General features: G+C 35.7%; 1 protein-coding gene across 1 annotated transcript; it reads right to left on the bottom strand.

Annotated features, from left to right (window-relative positions):
• Nucleotides 1–136: 136 nt before the first annotated feature.
• On the bottom strand, nt 137–7688 carry PTGS2 (prostaglandin-endoperoxide synthase 2). The gene is made up of 10 exons (XM_010992100.3): nt 7401–7688; nt 6164–6280; nt 5898–6041; nt 5054–5197; nt 4531–4712; nt 3769–3852; nt 3408–3654; nt 2852–3138; nt 2389–2536; nt 137–2242 (listed from the first exon to the last, which is right to left on the bottom strand). Exons 1-10 carry the CDS (start codon nt 7450–7452, stop codon nt 1833–1835), a joined length of 1815 nt encoding a protein of 604 aa, XP_010990402.1. The 5' UTR covers nt 7453–7688; the 3' UTR covers nt 137–1832.
• Between the last annotated feature and the right edge of the window lie 19176 nt (nt 7689–26864).

The raw sequence follows: 26864 nt of genomic DNA, 5'->3' as shown, positions 1-26864 counted from the left end.
GAAGCCTCTGTATGACTGAAGGCAGAACCATTTCATTAAGGGCAGGTCCAGTTTGGAATAGACAGGAGAATACAAAACAGTGATCTATTTTGAATATAACAACGCTTTAGAGAAATCATATCATATGACAAAGATATGCAGAAACAAGTAAAATTTATTTTAGAACTGATTTTTCAATTCTTAAATAGTACAAAAATAAACAGACATTTGTTTCAACTTAATTTTACATAAATTAATTTAATCATACATTTGTCTGAGGCACCAAAGCATTCAATACATATTCCAAATTCCCAGATTCAGTCAGATATTAACAAATCAGTTTTTTTATTTTTATTTTATTCTTTTAAATCAGGTTTTTTAATCAGTGAAGTTGATAGTTTTTTATACAAGCCCTTCTACTACTGACTTTCTTAACCATAACCCCTTTTATGTTTAATATAAAATCTTAAAAGTTCCCCTGAGTTATTTCTCTATAATGAACTTTCATTTTCTTCCTCTGCCAAAGAGGCATGCTTTTCAATTATTTACATAAATACTGATGTTATCTGTAATCAGTGCTGGATAATATTAAGACCCACAGTGCTTTGCAGACTGTCTTCCCCAGAAAGTTACGGTTGAATGAATTCATGAAACACCCACAGGTCCTTCAAAAATGTACAAAACGTCAGTCTTACAGCACATCCAGGCCAATGGAACACAATGTTCTCTGTGGGCTGGTGTATAGGTAAACCTTAAAGACATAAATTCCAACCTTACATCTCAATATACCAGAGTTGGATTCCTAAAAATTTATTCACAAATCTTAATCCAATCATTTATCTTGTAGTAATATTAATTTATAGAGGTAATCCCGAAAGATACATTGATTCTGACATAATGCAAAAATCAATGATTGCAGCCTTAAACCCAGTTTATAACAATAACCATCCTAATAAAACATAAATAAGAGTCCTCAATAAATTAAATTAATATACAGTACCAGAAAATGTCAGCTGACCATGAGATGTGGAAAAGAAGCATTATCTTCCTGGGAACTATTCAGTGTTTGGTTTTGTTTTTAAATGAGAAAGGACATTCATTAGAATAGGAATAACTTCCTTGCTGTCAAGAACTCCCTATAGTTCTAAGGTGTTAGCCTCTATAAGGCTTCTTTGGTTACACATGGTTAAAAATTATTTGTGAAGTTCTCTGCCTTTCACTTAAAATGAATGTATACCTTTTCATAAAGGCTCTTTGTAAGTTTTTTTTCCCCTTTTATTCCTCTTAAGAGGAACAAAATAGTAGTCCTGAGCTGAGGTTTTCCTGAAAGCTTGCAAAAGTTCAGATAAGAAAATATAGACAGAATCTAAAGAAAGACAAATTCAGATCTTAAAACCAGGAAGGCAAAATACAAGAAGCAGACTGATCAGAAGAGAATTTCTCTTAGCAAAATGGCTAAAAGATGATCATAAAAGGATCAGTGAGCAGGTAGTTGCTTCTCACATAAAATGGAAGATATCCTGGAAATATCAATAGTGTAGAAAGAAATGTGCAGCATTTCGTCATCTTGTAACAGCACTTAAATGTTCAAACATCTTAGCTTTTGTTCTTATTATAAGTTGAAATTCAAGTAAAAAGATGTCACGCATTTCCCATTGGCTTGTACAAAAGAATGAAAACTGTTTTCCCCTTGAACTTGAAAAGACATCTTTAAAATCAACATGAAAATCTTCACAAGTATGACCCCTTTCTCCTTAACAGAAGATGTTAAGTAACAGAGCTTAATATAAATATTAAATAATTAAGTTAAAAGAAATAGTTCATATAAATAAATAAATATGATCAATAGGCTTCTACAGTTCAGTTGAACGTTCTTTTAGTAGTACTGTGGGGTTGATATCATCTAGTCCAGAGTGGGAAGAACTTGCATTAATGGTGACTGTTTTGGTGAGCTGTGGATCTTGAACACTGAATGAGGTAAAAGGACAGCCTTTCACATTATTGCAGATGAGAGACTGAATTGAGGCAGTGTTGATGATTTTAAAACCTACTTCTCCACCAAAAGTGCTGGGCTTCCAGTACTCAGGAGAACATATAGGATTACCCATCAGTCCTTTCAAGGAGAATGGTGCTCCAGCTTCTACCATGGTCTCCCCAAAGATGGCATCTGGACGAGGCTTTTCTACCAGAAGGGCAGGATACAGTTCCATGACATCAATGTCACCATAGAGCGCTTCTAACTCTGCAGCCATTTCCTTCTCTCCTGTGAAGGTGACATTGACAGAGATACAGTGTAAAACTTTCACGAAGTCAAAAAAATAATTTTACCCCTTTGCTCAATTTGCTTTCAACTACTCTGTTGTTTCCATTTGTCCCTGATTCTTTTAAGAAGTTTAGAAACTTTCTCACCTGTAAGTTCTTCAAATGATTCATAGGGCTTCAGTAGAAATCGTTTGCGGTACTCATTAAAAGACTGGTATTTCATCTCTCTGCTCTGGTCGATTGAGGCCTTTGCTACTGTCTGTACTGCAGCTGGTAGATTCCTACCACCAGCAACCTGTGGAAAATGAATTAAATTGTAGAATATGAGTTTTAAGCATATTTATGATTTCCACTCTAAGAACATCCCTTGGGTACGAGGTAGGTAAGACTGAGGCTCCCCGCTCACAAATTATTCAAGTGTGAAGTATTTATAGAATATCTCTATAATCTAGATGTTAATGGTAACATTATATTATAATCTAGCTTATGTCTTAGACTTCTTATTTCAAGGAGAAAATTTTACTAGCACATTACTCTTTTAGTAAGTTTAAGAAAAATAATTTCTGTTGCAGTCCTTTGTTTTGTTTTGTTTTTCAATAATAATGCTTACCCTCCCAGCAATTTGCCTGCTGAATGATTCAACAAACTGGGTGACACCATGTTCTAGTAAGATAGAGTTGTTGTAGATAAACTGCTGATAGTTGTACTCTTGGTCACCAATCTGAAAGCTGTCAGGCAGAAGGGGATGCCAGTGGTAGAGTGTGTTAAATTCAGCAGCAATACGGTTTTGGTACTGGAATTGTTGGTTGAAAAGTAGCTCTGGGTCAAACTTCAGTTTGAAGTGATAGCCACTCAAGTGCTGCACATAGTCTTCAATCACAATCTTAATAGTTTCTCCTGTGGGCACGCACACAAAATTGAGAACATGAATTCTTTCTGCTCACAAACTGTCAAGCCACACTGAAGTGCAGTTTTATTAATTAGCCATTCCTTCACTTTCTATGTTTTCCTTTTTATCATCAAAACAAAAGGTAGATATATCACCACTCAAGCTCAAGGATCAAATTAATACAGAGCACATGATCTTACATTTACTATGTTCCTCAGAATTAGAGAAAACCTAGCAAAGAGAGTTTTGTTTAAATGATTTTCTCTTCTTGCTTTACCTATCAGTATGAGCCTGCTCGTCTGGAACAACCGCTCATCATCCCATTCTGGATGCTCCTGCTTAAGCACATCACACACTCTATTGTGTTCCCGCAGCCAGATTGTGGCGTACATCATCAGACCAGGCACCAGACCAAAGAGCTCCTGCCCCACAGCAAACTGCAGGTGTTCAGGAACATGAGGAGGGTAGATCATCTTGACCTGAGTATCTTTGACTGTTGGAGGATACACCTCTCCACCAATTACCTAAAAAAAAACAGTAATAAAAAAGAGGTAAGAAACAAATTTCAATCATTAGAGATTTTGAATATTGGTAGGTGGTGAGTCATAACTAATTCTTAACATTTAAATGGAACAAACCTGATATTTCATTTTTCCATCCTTGAAAAGACGTAATTTATGCTGTCTCTCCAAAGATTCACCATAAACATGATTTAAGTCCACCTAGAAGATAATGGAAAAATTTCAATTTGTTGTTTTGAAGTTGTTCTTATATAAAATGTCTATGATGTATTTATCACTAAATAATTTGATGAGTTTACTTTAATTAAAAGTTTTCAACAACACACATTTTTTTCATAGCCACAATAATAAATTTTAACTTACTTATCCACTGAAGCTACAAACCTATATATGTCTCCAACGTTTAAAGGTATTATTGTCTCATATGGAACCTACATCATATGCTTCACTATAATTATGTGGTATTCTTTTTAAAAGCATCATAAAATGTATTACTGATAAAAACTCTAATTAATAAGTTAAAGCTATATCATTGAAATCCAAGAGATAATAATGCTGCAAAAATCTCATCTTATAATAAAGCAAGATAATCAGGGTGTAAATGTTTTTGAATGTAACTTTTTGCAGTGCCAATATTTTAAACTAAAAGTATGAGCCAAATTGCAAATAATATCTTTATATATGTCAGTGTGTGTGGGTGTGTGTGTGTATGTATATTTTTACTAAACTAGTGAATTAAAATGGAAATTCTGTTAAGGCTTTTTTAGGTAGGACATTTTTAAAAAGAGGGTCAATTATTTGGTATGGTAAATATATACATGGCCTTAGTGTTAACACTTCACTATGATTTAGTATAATTCTGATTTAACTCTGTCTTACCCCATGGTTCAGTCCTTTGGTGAAAGCTGGTCCTCGCTTATGATCTGTCTTGAAAAACTGATGGGTGAAGTGCTGGGCAAAGAATGCAAACATCATATTTGTACCCTGGGGGTCAGGGATGAACTTTCTTCTCAGAAGTAATTTTTCCACAACTTCTTTTGAATCAGGAAGCTCTTTCCTCCCTGAAAAATGAGAAAGCCAAGAGAAATACAATTGTGAACAGAGTCATAATATAAATGGAAGTTCAAAGATACAAGGGACAACTTCTTACTGAATACTTTTCTTTAACTAGTACTAACTCGGTTTTAATGAAAGAATTTGAAAACATCATGACATTACACCAAAATGCCCATTCACTTTCATGGAATTGTTTTACATAGATTCATACTTTCAAAAGACTCTCCTATGAGATATTCATATGTTTTTATTAACAAATAAATGATAGTTTAGGGTCTAATTTTCTAGGTAGCAATCCAATCCCAGAATCCAATGAATATATCTCTAACTGCTTCCTCTCACTCACCTTTCACACCCATGGGTGTTGGGCAGTCGTCAGCCACAGGAGGAAGAGCTCTTGTATAATAGGAGAGATTAGAAAAGGCTTCCCAGCTTTTATAGCCATAGTGTGCATTGTAAGTTGGTGGGCTGTCAATCAGATGTGATCTTGCTGAAATTTCCAAGGGGGGGAAGAAAACCAAAAAAATCCCATTGTTATTTGTTTCCATACACAAGGTAAATCAATGTTTATTTTTATTGTAAAGTGTGCAAAGTGGCGCATTTAATTTGCCAGAGAATGAATTTAATTCCAAGAAAGATCCTCTATTTTAAAACAATTATACTTTAAAGCCTAAGTGCCACCTGTACTCGAAAAGGAAAGAATGATTCATTAAAATGCATCTTTGATAAAGTATACATACTTTATCAGAAGGCATTACAGTCTACCATCTTGATTTTTCAAATAGGCATGCACTTACAATTCAAGAGGCCTATGAGAAGAATCTCTGGGCTTGGCACTCACTTTAGAAATAAAAAGTTATTTTCTTGCTGACCCCAATCCAAATTATCCACTTATTTTAATGAGTGCAATTCTGTGGCCCTTGGGCATTCAGTAAACAACTGGATCACACTTCCTTCACAAATTGGTAAGAAAAGTGAAGGTTAGCAGAGGTATGCAGGATTTTTAAGTAGAATTCTGACCATGAGACAGAACTTTATAAACTGGAAGGGCCTGAGTTGTCAGTACTTTTGGCCAGTAAGGCAAACCAAAAAGGCATATTTAAATGTTTTGGATTTGGTTTAAAAATCTAAAGTTTTATCAAGTACATTTTTCTTTGAGGCAGCTGAAAACCCTAGAGATTTGTACTTACATATCAACACATATTTCATAATCATATTTCGCAGGAAGGAAATGTTATTGACAATGTTCCAGATTCCCTTGAAATGGGTAAGTATGTAGTGCACTGTGTTTGGAGTCGGTTTCAGGAATAATTTTATTTTTGTCAGAAATTCGGCTGAAATGAGAGGGGAGAAAAGGAGGCAGAAATTAACAGGACTCATTACAAGAGACAATTCTGTAAAGTGGTAGCTGTATATATCACCATTCTAAATGAGGGCACTGAATGGACAAACTTACGTGTTGAACAGTTTTCACCATAGAATCCTGTTCGGGTACAGTCACACTTATACTGGTCAAATCCTACGCTCATACATACACCTCGATTCTGGCATGGGTTGGAACAGCAAGGATTTGCTACAATAGAAGTAAGGACAGTAAATAAATCATTCTTCAGTGTCTTAATCTTGATGTAAACATTGAATTCTTTTACTTACTATGAGTCAACCTTACAATAAAAAAAAAATCAAGAAATATACAGGTAGTCATGGGAAAACAATTTTCTTTTTTAACTTGCCTCACAGAATGGTTATAATATAGAAATACCACCTTCCTATTCTAAATAAAGGTAATAGAATATTCCATCAGGGAAATCATGTTGCTAAGCTTTTCTTAGTAACTTTTTAGATGTCTGAATTAGCCTTTTTAAGAAGCTCAAAGAAGTAGGGCTTTAAAAATTAAAGTGAATGGGTCTAGTACATTAATCAAAATTTAGCTTTTTTTTTTTTTTTTTTTTTTTTTTTGTCAAAACTGCAACTGTAGAAAGATCTAGAGGAAGAGCATTCCAAGCTGATAAGGAAACAAGTACAAAGGTCCTGAGGCACGTTTGAGAGTGTGGCAGAAGCAGTGAGCAGGAGGTCGAAGGTGAGTTCAGAAAAGTCAAAGGCAGATTATATGGGTCTTATGGAAATCTGGGTTTTATTCCATGTGCCAAGGGCAGCCACTGGATGGTTTACAGCATTAAAGTGGCATAAGTTAATTTACATTAAAAAAAAAACAAACCAAATTTAGGGAAATTTTCAAAGTAAAACCAGCTTGCTTTTAAAATATTTTGCCTATCTTAAAAAATAATCAGGGCTTTCCTGGGGTAGGAAAGCACTAACTAGGGTATTTAAAATAATTATTTTCATTCAATAACAGTAGATACTACACAAAAACGTTTCGCATATATTGATTAGACCCTGTTTTATCATAAAAACAATCTGCAAATTAGTATCGGTATTCCTACTTAGCAGATGAGAAAAGTGAGACTCAGACGGGTTAAGTAACTGGCCTGTGATGATCAGAGCTAGTGGCAAAGCTGGGCTATCAGTCTAATTTGGACTCAAGTAGTCCAAATCTTTACCAAGTCATACAGTCTCTGTATTCCGAGTGTGTTCAGAATACCGGGAGGACCCGGGAGAGGTCAGAGCAGAAACTCAGCGCGGGTGTATGGAGTCGCGGAGTACCGGGCGCGGGGCGCCAGGTACCCACTCACCTGCACCGCAGAGCGCCAGGGCGGCGCAGAGCAGCAGGGCGCGGGCGAGCATCTCCGCGGCGGGCGGGGCGCGGGCTGATGGTCCGACGGGCAGAGGCGTTGCGGCGTGTGGGCTCCGGGCTGTCGAACTGGAGGCGGCGCTGTGCGGCGTTCTTGGGCGTTCTCTGAAGCTCGCTGTAAGTCCTTTGACTGGAAGCTAACGGAGAGGACCTTCCTTTTATGCTTGAAAACTAAGCCCACGTGACGGCATGACTGTTTCTTTCCGCCTTTCCTTCTCCCTCTCCAAAACTTTTCCCCCTCTCTCTACTTAAATAATTGCGTAAGACCCGGGTGGGGGTGGTACCCACGCAACTGAGAAATTCGGCAGCCCGGGGAGCTGCGCTCGGCTTCCCCAAGGTGGGTGCAAAGCGGTCCCGCCCCCTCCCCGCTCCCATCTCCCTGCGCCCCTGCTCCAGTTTCTCAGCCTCCGGCGCCGGGCTTTGCGCCTGATTCCTTTCCTTCCTCCTAATATTTGACCCAGGCTTCCGAGAGCCGGTGGGGAGGCATATCTTCTTCGGGGAGGAAGGGCGGCCCCTAGGCTTCCTCTCCGGGAACCAGAGCTGCTGGGAGGTACCGGAGCTACTGGGAGGTTCCGGAGCCTAGGGAATCCCCTCGCGCGCCGCCGCCCCGGGTCTGGTCCCTAGGCTTTAGTGGGTTGAAGAAGTCACAGTCTGGACAGACTCGCGAGGGTCAGGCCGAGAAAGGCTGACATGTTTTACTCATGTCATGTATTTCAAACGTGTGATGATTTTAGTCACGACCCTTAACCTCGTGTGTATACCGCACACACATACACACCTTTAATTATTTAAAATTTTTACTTGACGGAATGAAATGTAATAGGTATAGTCAGTGTACATATCTGTAACTTCTCTTTATGGCTAAGTTGTTTTCAACATAAGAAATACCGTTCTCCACACTACCACTCCCTCGCTCCACACTACCACCCCCTCGTTGCTTCTTGGAAAGGGGAAGAAAAGGTAAATTCCTCTCCTTAATACTGATCCTGAACAGTTAACCTGTGAATAGTCAGTTTGAGATCGAGCGGTCACCACTATATTTTTTCTCCTCTGATGAACAAGGGAAGCGGAGGTGACCGGAATCTGCAGAGATGCTAGAAGTCTAGCACATCTGCTTAATGCATTTCTTTTTCTGCCGCGTGGGTTTCCACTGTTTTGGTCAATACCTCTTCACAGGAGATTCAGATAGAAAAAAGCAGATTTTTAAAGTTTGCTTTTTTGTCTTTTCTGCCCACTTTTCCAAGATGGTGACTTGTGACAATGAATTAAAGTACATTACATTTACTTTTCAATTATCTGGGCTTATTAGGGCTAGTTTTCTGTTCTGATTTTGGAACATAGTTTGATGAAGAATTTGGATGGAAAGAACGTAAAGGAAGGGCGATTTTGACAATTTTGAACTTAATAGACCTTAGCTTTTGTTTAACGTCTATCTTTTGGTAATGGTTCAGAGGGGTGCGTGAGGGTGAAATGCTAGAAAAAAAAAAAGTAGCAACGAAGTAAAAAATTAAAAGCTCAATTAAACCAGATATGCTTAATGGAAAAGGACAGCATAAAACCTGAAATAAAACTACAACCAGATACCTCAATTTGTAGAGGTCTTAAAAAAAGACACTCACTAGATTTCATTTTTTATACCATTTTGCTTAATGTACACATTATCTAATTCTACATGAGACACAAATGACTAAAATTCCATCTCATCCAGGAAGCCTTTCTCCTCCTCTCGTCATATTTAATCATTCCACTTGTGACACTCCCATTTATTGTACTGACTCTTACATGAAATTTCAACTAAGAGCATAGATTTTAAAAAATAATTCCTTTTAATAATTCCAATTTTCTGTTTCATTTAAGAGAGTAGGATGTATCTACTTAAATTTTAAGTTGATATTTAGGACTACTAATTCAAGCTTGGTTAAATGCCATGTAAGAATCCATACTCTGACCCTGATAGGATACTAAAATTTTACATTGCAATACTGAATTCATTTTAAAGTCATCATCATCATCCTCATCAGATCTTAATTGTATACCTACCATGTATAGAAATGTGCTCTGTTGTTTGCAAAGACACTGATTCAAAGGTGAGAACAAAACAGGGTTTGGAGAATAATCACATTAAGACTACTTGGAACTTAAAGAAATCGAACTCCATTTCATAGTAGAAATTCAATTTAAAAACATCTATTTGGTTAAACTGCTCGGTTTAATCTGTAACTTCTGTAGCACAATTGAGTGGAGACAGTTGCATGTTCCTATGCAATCAGAAAATAGTTCAAAGAGAAAATAGCACTTTAAGGTTGGGTACAGTTTAGAAAGGAAGTCCAATTATGGGCTTGAGGAAAAACTTTTATGATATTTATTCATCAATTTTGACAAGTCAGAGACAGTAAAATAGAATGGATAAGTACATTTTGGGGTGCTGGTCATGGGAGGATATTAAATGTCCTAAACCAAATCAAAATGACTAAACCTGTTTTATGTGGAAAAGTACTATGATTATTATGCTATGACATGTCACACCATAAAAATAAGGTTATGATTATGTACAAATGTAACTCTCATTAGTGTATATATTTAGTGTTTCTGTGTACATTTTAGACAAATGTATGCTTCTGTTTTACAAACTTTCTATTATTAGTCTCTGAAATTTCTTGGAAAATTCTCAGTATGAAGTGAAAATAAGAAAGCCTATTAAAAATCTTCCAGAGTGTTCTGTTGAGTTTTACTGCCCCCTTCTGCTGCTTCAATTTCTGTCATCTTCTTTTTCTCTATGGTGCTATGAGGGTCGCTTAGGTAGGTTTTTTGTCTGATGTTACAGTGTTCTTGAAAGTCATATGTGCAGTGTTCATCTGAGATTTAACTTTCATGAATATACTGAAAAGGAATGAAATATGTACGAATTGAAATGATAAGCCATTTATATGAGTTAAAAGAAAATGAACAATAAAGACTATTAGTACCCAAAATTCCATAGAGCTAGCATTTTCAAGGGAGACTTTTTTTTTTTTTTTTTTTTTTTTTTTACTGTTTTGAGCAGGGTTCTACGTTCAGACATGGAGAGATGCTCATATTCACTATCTTAGGCAAGGAGCGTCTTTCCATTGCCCTGCCTTCTCCTTTGGCTGATTTAGTGATTCACTCAGAGAGTGCAGGTTGCCTTGTCTTTTTTATTCATGACATGCTGGCTAGAAAAAGAACTTTGCCATCTTGCATCTTGTCTTAAGAGATATTTTAGCAAGGTTATGCCACAGAGTGTGTATTTCTTGAAGGACAGGGGAAAAGACCTATAAAAGACCTCTACTTTAGTCTTTTAGTAAATCTTGGTTATGTAACCATTCCTGGCTACACAAAATAGGCTAAAAACAATTTGTGGACAAAGAATGTCACCTGTCATTTTATTTCAGTAAACAAAGGATGTAAAGCCACCAGCCACTAACTGCACCCCACCCCTGTGTACCCTGAGGGGAATTTAGGATGGAGATAAACAGGCTGCCTCAAGCCACCAGCCACTGCAGCCACCCCTGACTGTGCACCCTAAGGAGATTCAGGATAGAGAAAAATAAGACAGTGGCCCTATCAAAGGAGTAATTTCAGTAAACCCAGACTCTTGCATCTTCCCATACATGGAAAGTACTGTTAAATTCATTAACTTGAGCTACATGATTTTCTTTAATTAGCAGCAATCTTTTGATGTTTGACTACCTGTTTTTGTTTGTGTTTTTGTTTTTGTTTTTGCAAAAACTGTATATCCTGGCTCCTCCCTTACCTCTTCAGAACAGTTCCTCAGAACTATCCGAGGACTGCATCCTGGGCTTAAGTCTTCAGTAAGTCCACCGAATAAAACATAATTCTCAACTTTTAGGTTGTGCAGTTTTTTTTCAGTTGACAGGCATAAACATTTTCTTAACTAAAAAAGAAATCCTTGTCAAACAAACCAAAGAAACATCAAATAATATCCATTTCTAAGTTTTATTTTAAAAAGTTATCTCTTTTTTATCTCAATTCTCTGCATTTTTCTTTTTCTTTATTTTTTATGGTTGTGTATCATAACTACTAAGATGAGCTAAAATAGATTGAACATGGTCCTTGTGTTGGAGCTAGGAATCTCAAAGGGGGATAAGGAAGTACAAGAGGGTGTGAGCAGAGTGTGCTGGGGCCAGCAAGAACATACTCACCAATTAAATATTAGGCTTAAGAAGTCCAGTTTCTGATCCAGCTTGTTGCCACTCTGTCCTAACAACAAATAAAAATCTGAACAAACCGAAAACTCAACACTCTTCTTAGACCCCTCAAAGAAGTGAGGTGACAGGATAAAAAGCTGCCCCCCAAATTGGAGAGATCGACCATACAGAGGAGCACAATTTACCGGAGCAGAGGCCCAGAGGCAGAAACCTCCATGGAAACCAATGCCTAGGTAGGAAAACCCGAAGCATGACTGAGGGACTGCTGGTGCTCAACGTGGGTAAACCTGTGACTTAAAAATTCCAGGGGGTCTTTACGCTTTTGAGTGTTTTATTTCCTGAAACTCTTGGAGGTTCCCACAGTGAATATCAGGGGGGAAAAAATAATCCCCTTGAAGAACTGGCAGGGGCTACAGAGGGGGACTAACCATTTTGAAATATGTCAGAGCATTCTGTTCTTCATAATTAGGTCTGCACTCAGAAGAAACTGTTTTACCAGATCCTAATCTACGGGAATGTTATCAGAGCCTAAATGACTTAGGGGAAAGGAAATACTCAATTCCAGCACCCTCTAGCCATGTGTCTCACTTAAGGTGTGGCAATGAGAGGTGGAGAGGCACTTGTGATACCCACAGCTCAGAGGCACAGGCTCACTAAAAGAATGAGACCTGATCATAGGACTCTAGAAGACTTCTCCCACCCCTACCCCAGGCCTTCCTACCACGTTACTAAAGGTCTGTTTACCAGAATTCCATTCACCCAGTACATTTTGTCCAGCTTGTAACAAAAAATGACAAGTCATGATGAAAGGCAAAAAACACACTTTGAAGAGACAGAGAAGCATCTGAACCAGGCTCAGGTATGGCAGAAGTTACAAATATCAGACCTTGAGTTTAAAACAGCTATGATTCATATGGTAAGGGTGTTAACAGTATAGCAGATAATATGCAAGAACAGATGGGTACTATAAGCAGAGAGATGGAAATCCTAAGAAAGAAAAGAAACACTGGAATTAAGAACACTGTCACATATATGAAGAATGCCTTTGATGGGCTTATTAGTAGACTGGACATGTTTGAGGAAAGAATCTTTGATTCTTGGGCTTGAGGACATGTCAATAGAAACTTCCAAAATCAAAAAGAAAAAATATCAAGGAGAAAAAATACTGTAAAAAAATAACAGAATAGCCAAGAATTCTTGGGACAACTGCAATAGATGTCACGTAGGTATAATGGAAATGGAGTAGAAGAAGAAAGATAGAAAGGAACAGGGGAAATATTTGAAGCAATATTGACTGAGAATTTCCCCCAAATTAATGTCAGACACCAAACCACAGATCCAGGAAGATTAGAGAACACCAAGCAGGAAAGTGCCAATGAAACCATACCTAGGCATATTACAGTACAACTGCAGAAAATAAAAGGTGAAGAAAAAAATCTTGAAAGAAGCCAGAGGAGGGGAAGAAAAAACTCTTACTGTATATAGAGGAACAAAGGTAAGAATTATATCCTACTTCTCTTTGGAAGCCATGGTAGCAAGTAGAGAATGAAATAAAATATTCGAAGTCTTGAAACCAAAGAAATTCACTGACCTAAATTTCTGCATCCCAGGAAATTTTCCTTCAAAAGTGAAGGAACAACTTTTCTCAAAAAAACAAAATTTGGGGGAATTTGTAGCCAGTAGATCTGCCTTGCAAGAAATGTTAAAAGAAGTTCTTCAGAGAGAAGGAAAGTGATATGTCAGAATCTCAGATCTACAGAACAAAGAGCATTAGTGAAAAATAAGTGAAGGTAACTTAAAAACTTTTTTTTAAATTTTGAATTATGTAGAATCATATAGAATCCTCAACTAAAACCACAATTAGCAGAAAAAAGAGTAAAGACAAAATTAGGAACAGAAAACAAGGGCAACAAAATAGAAAACAGTAACAAATATGGTAGCTATTAATCTAGTATATCAGTAATCACTTTAAACAACAATGGTACAAAGATACCAATTAAAAGACAGAGATTATCAGAGTGGATCAAAAAAGAAGACCCAAGCATATGGTTTCTACTAGAAACCCACTGTAAATATAAAGACACAGAGAGAGTAAAGCAAAGAGGTGGAGAAAGATATACCCTGCTAACATTAATTAAAAGAAAGCAGTAGTAGCTATGTTAATTTCAGATGAAGCAAACTTAAGAGCTAGAAAACTTATCATGGATATTACATAACATAAAGGGGTTCATTCTCCAAGAAGACATAACAATCCTTAATGTGTACGTGCCTGACAACACAGCGTCAAAACACACGAGGCAAAAATCTGATAGAACTGCAAGGAGAAGTAGATAAAGCCACTATAAAACTGGAAGATTTCAACACTTCTCTATCAAAAACGGACAGATCCAGCAGGCAGAAAAATCAGCAAGAGCATTGGTGAACTCAACAGTACCATCAGTCAATTGGGTGTAATTAATATCTACAGACTGCCTTATCCAACAACACATTTTTCCAAAATCACACGAAAAATGCACAAAAATAGACCACATTCTGGGCCATAAAAAACACCTTAACAAATTTAGGACAATAAAAATCATACAATATATCAGAACACAGTGGAATTAAACTAGAAGTCAGTAACAGAAAGATAACCGGAAAATCCCCAAATATTTGGAGATTACTCAACACGCTTCTAAAGAACACATGGGTCAAATTAAAAACACAAAGAGACCATTTAAAATTTTTGAACTAAATGAAAATGAAAATACATTTAAAAATTTGTGGGAGTCAGCAAAAGCAGTGCTTGAAGGGAAGTTTATAGCATTAAATGAATATTTTAGAGAAGAAGAAAGAACTAAGTTTTCACTTGAGGAAACTAAAAACAGAAAAAAGGAAATTAAATCCAAAGCAAGCAGGATGAAAAAATATGTATTAGAGCAGAAATCAATGAAATTAAAAATTAAAACTCAATAGAGAAAGTCAACCAAAAGCTGAAAGCTGGTTGTTTCAAAAGATCAATAAAGTCAATGTGTCCAGCTAGGCTAAGTAGGAAAAAAGAGAGAAGACACAAATAACTTATATTGGAAGTGAAAAAAGGGCACTTTACTTCAGATCCCATGGAAATTACAAAGCTAATTAAAGTCTAAATCACAATTCTGTGACCACAAATTTCATAACCTAGATGAAATGGACCATTTCTTGAAAGACACACTTGCCAAAACGCCCACAAGAAGAGTTACATAATATGAATAGGCCTATATCTACTAAAGAAATTGAAGCAATAATTAATAACCTTCTAAAGCAGAAAGCACCAGCCTCAGATAGATTCATTATTCATTTTTACCAATTAAAGAGGAAATTATACTACAATAATACAATCTCTTCCACAAAATAGAAGCAGAAGGAATACTTCCTAACTCAATCTGTGAGGTTAGCGTTACTCTAAAACCAAAACCACACAAAGACATTACAGGAAAAGAAAACCACAAACTAATATTTCCCATAAATATAGGTGCAAAAATTTGCAAGAAACTACTAGCAAGTAAAGTCCAACAATGTATAAAAATTATACGTCATAATGAAGTGGAATTTATCCCAAGTATGCAAGGCTAGGAGCTAGCAAAATACAAAATCTATATGAAGAAAACTATAAAACTCTCATGAAAAAAATCAAAGAATTAAATAATTGCAGAAATATTCCATGTTCATGGATAGAAAGAGTCATTATTATCAAAATGTCAGTTCTTCCCAACTTGATCCATAGATTCAATGCAATTCCAGTAAAAATCCCAGCAAGTTATTTTGTGGATATAGGAAAACTGATTCTAAAGATTAGGAAATAGAAGAGACTCGGGCTATTTAGCTAAATATTGAAGGAAAAGAACAGAATTGTAAGGCTGACACTATTGACTTCAAGACTTATTATATAGCTACAGTCATCAAGTCAGTGCAGTATGGCAAAAGAACAAATAGAGCAATAAGACAGAATAGAGAGCCCAGAACAGAACCACATAAATAAGGTCAATTGATCTTTGACAAAGGAGTAAAAGCAATATAACAGAGAAGAGATTTTTTTTTTCAACAAATGATACTGAAACAAGTGAACATCTACATGTCAAGGAAAAAAAAAAGAATCTAGACACAGACCTAATTTTCTTTATAAAAACAACTCAAAATAGAGCTAAATGTAAAATGCAAAACTATAAAAGACAGATATAAAAGAAGATACAGAGAAAATCTAGATGATCTTTATGGCAATGACTTTTTTAGAAACAACACCCATGGCATGCTCCATTAAATCAGAAATAATTGATAATCTAGACTTCACTAAAATTAAACACTTCTGCTCTGCAAAAGACACTGTCAAGAGAATGGGAAGAAAAGCCACTTTGGGTGATAATGATGTGTCATTTATGTTCATCAACCCTAACAAATGCACCGTTCTTGTGTGTTCTGGTGGGGGATGTTGACAGTGTGGGATGTTGTGCATGTGTGGGGACAGGAGGTATATGGGAACTGTATACTCTGCATAATTTTGCTATGACCTAGAAGTGCTCTAAAAAATAAAGTTTATTATAATTACAAAAACAAAACAAAACAGAACCTCAGCTCATAAATAAGGGCTTTTGATTTTAGTTGTTTTCTTTTTCACTTGTTGACATATTAATTCTACTTTCCTCACAGATGTTTCACTTTATCTTTAGTGATGTATGAAAACAACCTCCACCACATGAGCCACAAGACTGTTTTACTGAAGGCAATGCATATTTGTTTGCCGGCTATTCATAATCATTGGTAAAAATCTTCAAAGTTGAATGCTGCAGGCTGAAAGATGACAGATGCTTGTTTCTTAACTAAAAACTCATTCTACCCTAGGGACAGTAATTCCTCTGTGAACACCTGAAGAATTTATTCTTTCTCTCATTCCTCTCATATCCAGAGATAGCGTTCATGTAAGGCCTCTTACTCCCTTTCTTGAAATGCTGCTGAACCCAAGTTCTTGTGCCCAACGCACAGTAAGGACAAATGGCAGTGTTGGAGTTTGAAGCAGAGAAAGGTTATTGCAAGGGCTCAGCAAGGAGAAAAGATGGCGCATCTCAAAAACCCTAAACTCCCTGATGGTTTTGGGGGAAGAGTTTTTAAAGGTAAATTTTTGAGTGAGGGCTGCAGGGTGTGTGACTTTCTTCTCATTGGTTGGTGGTGAGATAACAGGGTGGTGCTCCAGGAATCTTATGTTCCACATGAAGTTACCACCCTCCACCTGAGCGGAGGCCTTAGTTCCTGAAAAAGAACTCAAAGATATATTGTTCTATATATTCCTTGAGGAGGAACAGGGACCCCGCTTTATCGCTGCACTGTTGCTTGACTTCTCTTCCTTTGTTTCTGCATTCCCTCCCTTTTCTAATTAGTAACTGTTAGAATCTGCCCTTTGAAACTCAGGGAAAGTCTAGAAGGCTGAAGCCTCTTTCCTACAAATGAGAAATAGGGGATACAGAAGGCTTTTGTACCTGAAGGGCCCCACAGGGTTCTGCTCGTTACAGAAACACTACTGTCTTAGAATTTTGCATCCATTCCAATTGCTCCTACAAAAGCTTCAGGGTTCCTTGCCTCTAAACCTTTATCTCTACCCTGTAATCTAATTTCAGTTTCAGACACTCTTCCATTTGTCCCCTGGATCTTTTCATACGACTGTACTAAAAACCAAACTTATCCTTAACATAAAATTATTTTCCTTTAATTATTTATATTTTATTTACTATCTCCCCCACCAGTTAACGTAAACTCTATGAAGACAGAGGTTTTTTTATGCTTTTCTCACTGTTATACTCCAAGTGCCTGGAACAGCACTAGTAGTGATCGATAAATATTTATTGAATAAAGGGGTGAATCTATCTTCTGTGAAATCGGTTTTAATAATTAGATGACCTTCATTTCATCTTGTAGTCATTTCCTAAAATTTGAACTTCCGAATCAAAGGTATCTAAATTTTTAAAGCTCTTTTTTAAATGCGGTAATTACAGCCCACACTGCTGGAGTCCTCTAGCTCTGCCACTTGGAACTACATTGGCCGTTTGTAAGTCAACATATCAATGAGGTAAGAGAGGAATGTTAGAAAGAAGCTGAGTCCTTGATGGCATCATTGGGATGGAGTCCTGATTGATTTCCCCCAGAGTTTTCTCTACGTATGGATTTCTTATTAATGAGTTCCAACAGCTGCACGTAAGCAGTTGGACTGAACATATGTCAATTTTAGTATTTGGAGTTTTAATTTTTTAATTTAATTTTTTTTTGAGGGGAGGGAGGTAATTAGGTTTACTTATTTATTTATTTTTAGAGGAGGTAATGGGGATGAACCAGGACCTCATGCATGCTAAGCAAGTGCTCTACCATTTGAGCTACACCCTCCTCAGTATTGGTAGTTTTTGTTTTTTTTTTTAACATTTTTTATTGATTTATAATCATTTTACAATGTTGTGTCAAATTCCAGTGTAGAGCACAATTTTTCAGTTATACATGAACATATATATATATTCATTGTCACATTTTTTTCTCTGTGAGCTACCATAAGATTTTGTATATATTTCCCTGTGCTATACAGTACAATCTTGTTTATCTATTCTACAATTTTGAAATCCCAGTCTATCTCTTCCCACCCCCCGCCCCCTTGGCAACCACAGGTTTATATTCTATGTCTGTAAGTCTATTTAGTATTGGTAGTTTTTAAACTTATACTCTTAAAAGGGTTGAAAGCCATCATGTTCCATTTGTCAAGTCTAACTGCTTATTGCTTTGGAAATAAAAAGATCTAAACTCTTTACAATGGCCCATAAGGCCTTACCTACCTCTGACTTTTTCTCATAGAATACTTTCTTTCTCACTATGATCCAGTGACTCTGGGCTTTGTGTGTCTTAATTGCATCCAGCTCTTTGCTGCCCAAAGGCCTTTGCACCTGCTGTTATCTTTACCTGAAGTGGTTTTCCTCTGTATGGCTAGATTTTTCTTAGCTATCAGCTCAAATATTGTTTCCCCCAGTTACTCTCTCCATTATATGTTCTTGCTTATTTTTCTTTGTACTTTTTTACAACCTAATTTTTAAAGTTTATTTACTTATTACCTCCTTCCCTCTCTCAAATGTGCTCATCATGAAACAGTCCTTGTCTCTTCAGTTCATTACTGTATCTCCAACACCTAGTGCAGTACCTAGTACACATACCTAATTCATGGTCTGTGCTCAAACTATTTCTTGAACAAATGAATAAAATTATATGATGCTCAAGACATAGGTTACATGAAAAAATGTGGACTAGATAAAATTGTTTTAAATACTTATTTATTTTTTAAAATGCCCACAATATACAAAATTAAAAAGAAAAATTACACTAAGGAAATTCACTCGGCAAATAGTGATAATATTTACTAAATAAAGAACACTTGCAGGTGAATTAAAAAAAATCAAACATACCAGTAGGAAAACAGGCAAAAGCCATGATGAATTAATTCAATAAAGAATTGCTTAGTAATCATAAGAAAAAAAAAAGGTTTGCCCCTAAGAAGCAAAGAATTACAAGTAAAATCAAGAAATCATTTTACTTGAAAAATTAATAATTTGATAATAAAATAAAATAAATACTATTAATAGTGTTTGTGTATTGAGTTGTGTATTGAGTATAAATGTAATGTGATGAAAATGGTCACTGTTAAGAAATGTTCAAGGAACAGCACGAAGGCCAGTATGCCTGGGGGGAAGGGAGTCCAGGAGACCTTGGAAAACGAGATTTGAGAGATATTGGTATCCGGTAGCTAGCAGACACTTAATATTTTTTAAAGTGACTTCTCTTTGTGGTGGGACTAAAGGTAATTTTTATTTTCATATTTTTATTAACCTGTATTTCTGTGTTATCCAAACAAATGCTCATTATTTTTATAATAAGGAATAGGTATTTTAATGAAAATCAATGTCTTTTTATCATGTCTTTCTTATTTACAAAGCCTAATTTGATCTGAAATATTTGATATGAAAATATTGAACATATTCTTTATGTCAAGATGCCATAGTTATTTCCAACATAGTTTAATGAAAGAAGCATTTAATTTGAGAGATTGACCTTACATCTTTGAACAGGTCTTATATTTGTTATTCCTCAGTTTCTTATCTACTTATAAGTTGATAATGAAGGTAAGTAAAACATTCAGACTCCCTTGAACTATCAGAAGACATCTAAATCCAGGACATTCTGGCTTCCTGAAGTCCACTGCTTCCAATGCAGTCTGGTCGTTGTTGTGCTCTGCGGTTGAGATGCTGCACGCCTCTGCATTTCCACTCTTCCCATTGTCATCTTTTAAATTTTATACTTTGAGCTATTCTCAGATCAGTCCTTGGGCTGCTGGCTGTTGTTAAAAATTTCATCTGCCTCAGAGATGATCACAGGGCTGATATGACATTCAACATCCAGAGCATGTCTCCTTTTTGTGGTTTATCCTGATTCCATTTTGGCATTATTTGGAGAGTTGCAAACACTGTTTTTAAATTTACATTCTTCACTTGGCATTTGAGTGAAACCTTACTCTGTAAATCAGCTGTTTTCGCTTATAAGTGATGCATTAAATTTACTTTAGAAGCAAATGGAAAAAAATCTATTTAAAGAAGGTGCCTGCCCCCAACTTCCTTAACAATTTTTTTTTGTAAAAGATAATTTAGAAAAACAAAACAAAAATGACTTAATGAGTGCATCAATATTTACTAGGCCATTTATTGGTTGCTTCCAAATTTTAACTTTGAGTAATCCTAATACATTAAGCTAAAATTTCTATCTATTTAATATTCACTGAACGCAATATCTATTTTTTATTGCTATACATATTTTCACAGAATACTTACTTTGGTAAGTATCTTCTGTGGATAGGATATACAATGCTTATATCTGAGTCAAAATTCAAAGCTTGGTTTATTTAAGTTTTATTTTTTAGAGGGGAGGTAATTAGGTTTACTTCTTTATTTTTAGATGAGGTACTGGGATCGAACCCAAGACCTTGTGTATGCTAGGCATGTGGTCTACCACTTGAGCTATATACCCTCCCCTCAGAGCTTGGTGTAAAGCAAGCAAATCAATGACCTGCTTTTATGAGTAAATATGCCAATGGGAGTAGTTGTAAATCTCCACTCATACTAATTATTCAATAGGTGTTTGGCAAATGACAGATTGTGCATGGCTTTGATTCTTCTGGTTCCTTGGAACCATGTTCGCTCAGTCATCTACTGGCATTACAGGTAATAACAAATGATCACTGATTAACAAAAATAAGGGCCCTGCTTTTATCATTGAGGGGAAGACAGAAGATAAACTAGTAAGGAAGAAATGCATATATTTACAAATTGAAGTAAGTTTTATGAAAACATTGAACGAAGTTCAGTGATTAAGAAGTACAGGTTGGTCAGGGAGGGTCTGTTGATGCAGAAGATAACACATCTTTGATAACACATCTTTGTTCTTTGGTGAACTGTATTATGAATAAATGAACAATTTAAACATACCATATGTGGCAGTTTTATACAAAGGTTTTGAGCTTTACAGTAAAGAAGCTCTGTAGTAAGAAAAACAAAGCTGAGATACCAATTTATGTCATAAAACATCATTCCTTCTTTTATACTGTTTGATAGAAAAACACTTTAAACTTTGTTACCATGGAGTCTTCTCTAGGCCAATGATTGTTGATAAAGAAAAATATTGAATATCAAATGTTTATAATATTCCAGCAATTTAAAATAGTTTTCAAGAAATAAGTCAGGATTCTAGTGCTCTGATGAACACTTGGGTAATCATTCTTTCTACTACAGCATTGTCTACCACAGCACTTACTGAATATCTATTTGAAGTGAGGCATAGTATAGAGTGTAATTTAATCTCCACAACAGCTCTGACTGATGCATATTTTAAAGTCTATTCTATGGATAACAACATTTGGCCTCAGAGATGACCATGATCACACACCTAGTGAATTACTAATCTGAGATTTAGTATTTACATATTTGTTTTTCCAGCTATACAAAATAAGCTGCATAGCAGTAGGACCCTCTGTAGTTAAGAGTACAGTCTCTGAACGTAGGTTCTGCTAATTTCTTGTTGTCTAGCCTTTAAAAAAATACTTCACTTCTCTGTCGCTTAGTTTCCTTATCTGTAAGTGAGGATAAAGATATGATAATACACAGGAGACAGCTAGAACAGTGCCTAACAACATGGTCAACAGTCTGTAAATCTTAGGTGTTTTTATATTTGTTTGTATTTTGATGTTACTAATATTAATGACAGATAAAATCTATTTTACCCTTTCTGTATGCAAGCCCTGGGGGAAGTACTCTACACATGTGTTCTAACATCTTTAAGTGTTCAGCATCTCTGCATTCATGGGACTGTGTGGGCGGTACAGCTGCTCTAAAAAGTGGCTTCTAGTACTTTTAGAGTCTTTCAGGGATTTCAGAAAATTCGTTTCATATAATATTGATTTGAAGATCACATCAGGCTTTCCTATAGAAAATTGCCTCTACATTAAATACCCAAGTGTGTACAATGTTCATTGTTAGTAATGTCAAGTAAATTTTTTAGAATTGTTATAAAATATGGGTAAATGTCAAGTTTCTTTCATCAGGAGTGGTGAGGTTTCAGAAAATATCAAGTTTTTTATTTTTTATTTACAATGGAATATCAGATGATAGAGTTTACAGATAAACACTCATACTGTCTGAAATAAGTGACATTTTTTTCTCTTGTCCTTCCATTTTTAATGACCCTTCTTCTTTTTTCTAATTACTTTGTCCAGTTCTTCAAAAATTATGGTAATAATTAAGGTAATGGGGGTGCTTATCTTGTTCCTGATGTTAGACTATGAATATAGTTTCCCTATGAGGTATGATGTAATTTGAGTTTGAAAAAATTTACATTTTATTAGGTTAAAAAAAATCTATCCTTCCAGTTTTATGAAATTTTATTTTGAATCAGTAATGGATGTTTAATTTTGTCACACATCTTTTTGGCATCGATAGTGATGATTAAATGGCTTATTTCCTTTGACCTTTTAATTATATTAATTATAGCAGTAGATTTCATAACAGTGAAATACCTTCTTTGGGAAAACCCCTCTGAGTCATGGTGAATTATTCTTTTTATAAGCTGCTGAATTCTATTAAATGATTTTTACATTAACATTGATACTTATATGTGAGATGGATTTATACTTTCAAAAGATGACTTGGTCAGCTTCTGTTACCAATGTTTTATTGTGTGTCAGCCTGGATTCTGAATTGGAAGAAATGGAAACTTATTCTGACCAATAGTAGTAGAAAATGGGTTCATGAAAGCATTTGGGAGGCTCAGAGAATCTCTAAAATACTGAGAACTAGGCTAGGAGATTACACAGCCAGGCGCCATGCCCCAGAGTCACTCTCCAGGGTGCTATGGAGAAGACAGCACTTCTACCACTGGGGAGCACCAGACTTTGTGACCTGAATGGTCTACACAATGAACACAATGCTCCCAATGGCGCCACTGGGTCTGGTGCCACTGTTGTTTCTGGGAACCAGAAATAGCTGCAAACAATTCTGCTACTTATCAGATTTTACTTGATCAAGGCTCTGGTTCTTGAGTAGCTGGCTGACTTACAGTCTCCGCTGGGTACATTTCACAGGTGGAAACTGGGTTTTATGCCTAGCTGTATGATGCAAAGGATGCTGGGAAACCAAGTGTACGGCACTTCAGGTTTCTATTGTGGAAGTGGCCATTCTTGTCAATAGAGAATTCCTCAGTCAGTGCAATGGGTTTCAGTGTTGACTGACAAAACCAAAGGCCCCAGTCTTTGAAAATTACAAAGCCTATTTTTTCTCTGTAGGGTCTGGAATAAGTAAGTATTATTGAAATTATTTATTTGAGTAACTATATCATTTATTTGTGAAACCATGTAGATTTGGTACCATTTTAGCACAGAGGTCTTTGACTACTTGCTCATATTTTTTTCTATTAAAATCAGTCTGAAATTCGTACTTCTTTTTTTTAATTTCTAATACGGTATTTATATTTTCTGAAAACAATTTTTTAAATTCAGATATTCAAATGTTTTTGAATAGACTGGAGCAAAGCATTGAATTTTATTATTGCAATTTCTAGTATATAGGTGTGATTATTTTTTTCTCCCATTAACATTTGTTGTTTGGGAAATTTTTTTCCTTTGATTAGCTATGCTAGCTAGTGGTTAATTAGTTTTTGTTTGTTTATTTATGAAAGTAGATCATGGGCTTATCTATTATTTAATTTGTTTTTCCTCTACCCTTATCTGGTTATTATTTCCTGATTTTATCATGTTGATTTTTTTTTTTTAACAGAGAACCTTCTGTCTAGATTCTACTATTTTACTATACTTACTTTTTCATATCTATCTATAAGTCTGTCTACACATCCATCCATTTTATTTTTTCATGCATTTCAAAGTAAATTGTAAATATCTTTCCATTTTCTCTAAATGCTTCAGCATGTATATTATTAACTAGATTTTAGTAACATCAGAGCTTTCTTTTTTCCTTGTGACTTAAAATTTACATATAATGAAGTACAAAAATCTTAAGTGTACATTAGCTAACTAATGGATACCCTGGCATAATGCAGACCATATTAAGATATGTCACCATCCCCGTAGGAAGTTCCTTCATGTCCCTTCCAGTCAGTCTCCCATCTTCCCCCCTTAGAAGCTTCATGACTCTGATACTTTTCTACCATAATTTAATTTGCCTGTTATCTGAATGGAATTAAACAGTATATGACTTTTATATATGACTTTTTTACTCTGAGCATGTTTTTGAGATTAATTCATGTTGCTGCATGTATCAGTAATTCCTTCCTTTTTATTACTATGAAATGTTCTGTTGTAGGAACATACCACTTTCTTTATATATTTTCCTACTGATGCACAAGTGGGTATTTCCACCTTGGGGAGATAATTATTATTAAGTTGGTTACAAAACATTCTTATGCATATCTAGTTATGGGCATATGTTTTCATTTCTTTTGGGCGTTTGTCAATTTTTCTAAATACTCCATTATCACTTGAAAAAGCCACATTTTGTATTTTTTTGTTATTTAATTATATTACATAGTATCTATATATTCTTAGCCTATTTATTATGGATTGCATAAGTATTGTGGGTTGAGTCATGTTCCCCCTGCAAAAGGTGGTGAAGTTCTAACCTTCAGTACTGTGTATTGACCTTATTTGGAAATAGGGTTGTTGCAGATGATCAAAGTAAGAAGAAGCCCTAAATCCAGCATAGCTATTTCCTTACAAAAAGGGTAAATTTAGACAGAGATGGAACACAGGGAGAATACCATTTGAAGACTGGAATTATGCTGCTACAAACCAAGGAACACCAATGATTTCTGCAAACCACTGGAAATTAGGTGAAAGGCATGGTAAAGATTCACCCTTACAGACTTAAGAAGAAATCAGCCAGCTGACACCTTGATTTCAGACCTTTAGCCTCCAGAATTATGAGATAAAAATTTTCTCTTGTTTAAGCCACCCAGTTTGTGGAAATTTGTTACAGCAGTCATAGCAAACTAACACAGTAACGCAAGTTAAAAGTTCTTAACATTGTTCTCTGTGTATTCATCCTTGTATTAAGTTTAATTTAATTTTGCTCTGTAATTTTCAATACTATTTTATTTCCTGTATGAAGATTCACAGCAAATGGATCTTCATTTTTACTTGGCCTCTAGAGTAATTAAATTTTCTTCTGTTTTCATTTAATGCTTTTCTCTTGTATTCAGTTTTGTTTGACATTAATATCTTGGCCAGCCCTTTCCTTTTCTTTCTTTTTTTCCCCACATTTGCTTGCCATGTTAGTTCCTGTTCTCTTTTAGTCTTCCTTAACTTTTAAAAATGTGTGTTTTATATATTGCATAGACAGATTTTGTTTTTGTGATCTCACTGGTGGTATACACCTCTTGCTTAACCTCTGCACAACAAATATATGTAGCTCTAAGAAGTTTTGGAATCTCTTTCCAAGATGCTTTGATCCTACGTGATGTTTTGCAGTGCAGTGATTCTAAGATTATATGTATGTGTTATTAGTACCTGGTGACAACATTTCATTGTCTAATTTGAGAAATATAACCTGGAAGCCTAGCTTTCTGTGTTAGTTGGTACCTCTCAGAATCTAAAAATTTCCATTGTGTATGAAAGTTTCACATGCCTGGTTAGCCGTAGACTATTTTGGAAATTAAATGTACATATATACATATTTAAAGTAGTAAGAGGCAAGAGGCATATATTGTGGAAGATGGAGTAAAATAATATAACAAGTTTGGACATTTGTTCAGACCTTGTGATACTAAATCCCTCAGCAGTACAAGTTGCTATTGATCTTTTTTGCTTTTAAACTGCCCTTTTCCTTGACTTTCAGAAACAACATTCTCATGGTTTTTCTCATCCACCTCTGATGATTCTTAATCACTCATTTTTTAAGTTTCATCCTTACCTGTCCTATTTTGTTCTTCCTGCAAACAGGATCCCAGGCCCTCTTTTCTCCCTTCTTTGCCTTCTCCCTAGGCTCCATTATATGCAGATGGCTCAAATATTTCTCTCTCTGACTCAGACTTCTCTGAGCTCCAAACTTGAATATGTGAAGGCCTTCTTTTTTTCACTTGACTGTTACAGTGATACCTCAAACTTGGCACGTCCAAAATGGAACTCATGGTTTAAGCCTCTCTGCTCTCTTCCTACCCACCTCACTAAATCTGCTTGTCTTTTTTCCCTCTTTGACTGAATTATAGCATGATCCATCTATTTATAAAAAGCCTTTTTTCATGATTTTACTTCCTAAATATCTTTTTATCGGTGTAATTTTTTTTCTATATTCACCACCACTGTCCTGGCTCAGGCCATAATCTCCTCTCACTCCTACCTTCTTTCTGTCTCCTTTCCGTATGTTCTTCTTTGCAGCCAGAATGGTCTTTTCAAATAAAAATTTGACACATCATCCCTGTACTTAAAATCCTTCAATGTCTGTAGATGCAAAATTTTAGGATGAAGAGGAAAATTCTTCACACAGTCTAAGAGGTTCTGCATAAGCTGGTATCACCTACTTCCCACCCCAGCTTTGTCTCTCTGTTACTCACACTCACCACTTTTGGTTCTTAGAAATTAGTCAGAGTTCTCCAGAGTAACAGTACCAGTTTGATATAGAGATACATAA

The sequence above is a fragment of the Camelus dromedarius genome, chromosome 21 (genome assembly GCF_036321535.1).
Source record: "Camelus dromedarius isolate mCamDro1 chromosome 21, mCamDro1.pat, whole genome shotgun sequence".
NCBI classification, from domain to species: Eukaryota; Metazoa; Chordata; class Mammalia; order Artiodactyla; family Camelidae; genus Camelus; species Camelus dromedarius.
Note: the sequence above shows the minus strand (reverse complement) of the source record. Positions and strands in the feature narration are given on the sequence as shown.

Coding starts and splice junctions, on each gene's coding strand:
- PTGS2 (XM_010992100.3), bottom strand. CDS start 7,452: ATGCTCGCCCGCGCCCTGCTGCTCTGCGCCGCCCTGGCGCTCTGCGGT. Junction 4,713..5,053: donor AACACCCATGGGTGTGAAAG/GTGAGTGAGAGG, acceptor CTCATTTTTCAG/GGAGGAAAGAGCTTCCTGAT. Junction 3,853..4,530: donor CCAAAGGACTGAACCATGGG/GTAAGACAGAGT, acceptor ATTATCTTCTAG/GTGGACTTAAATCATGTTTA.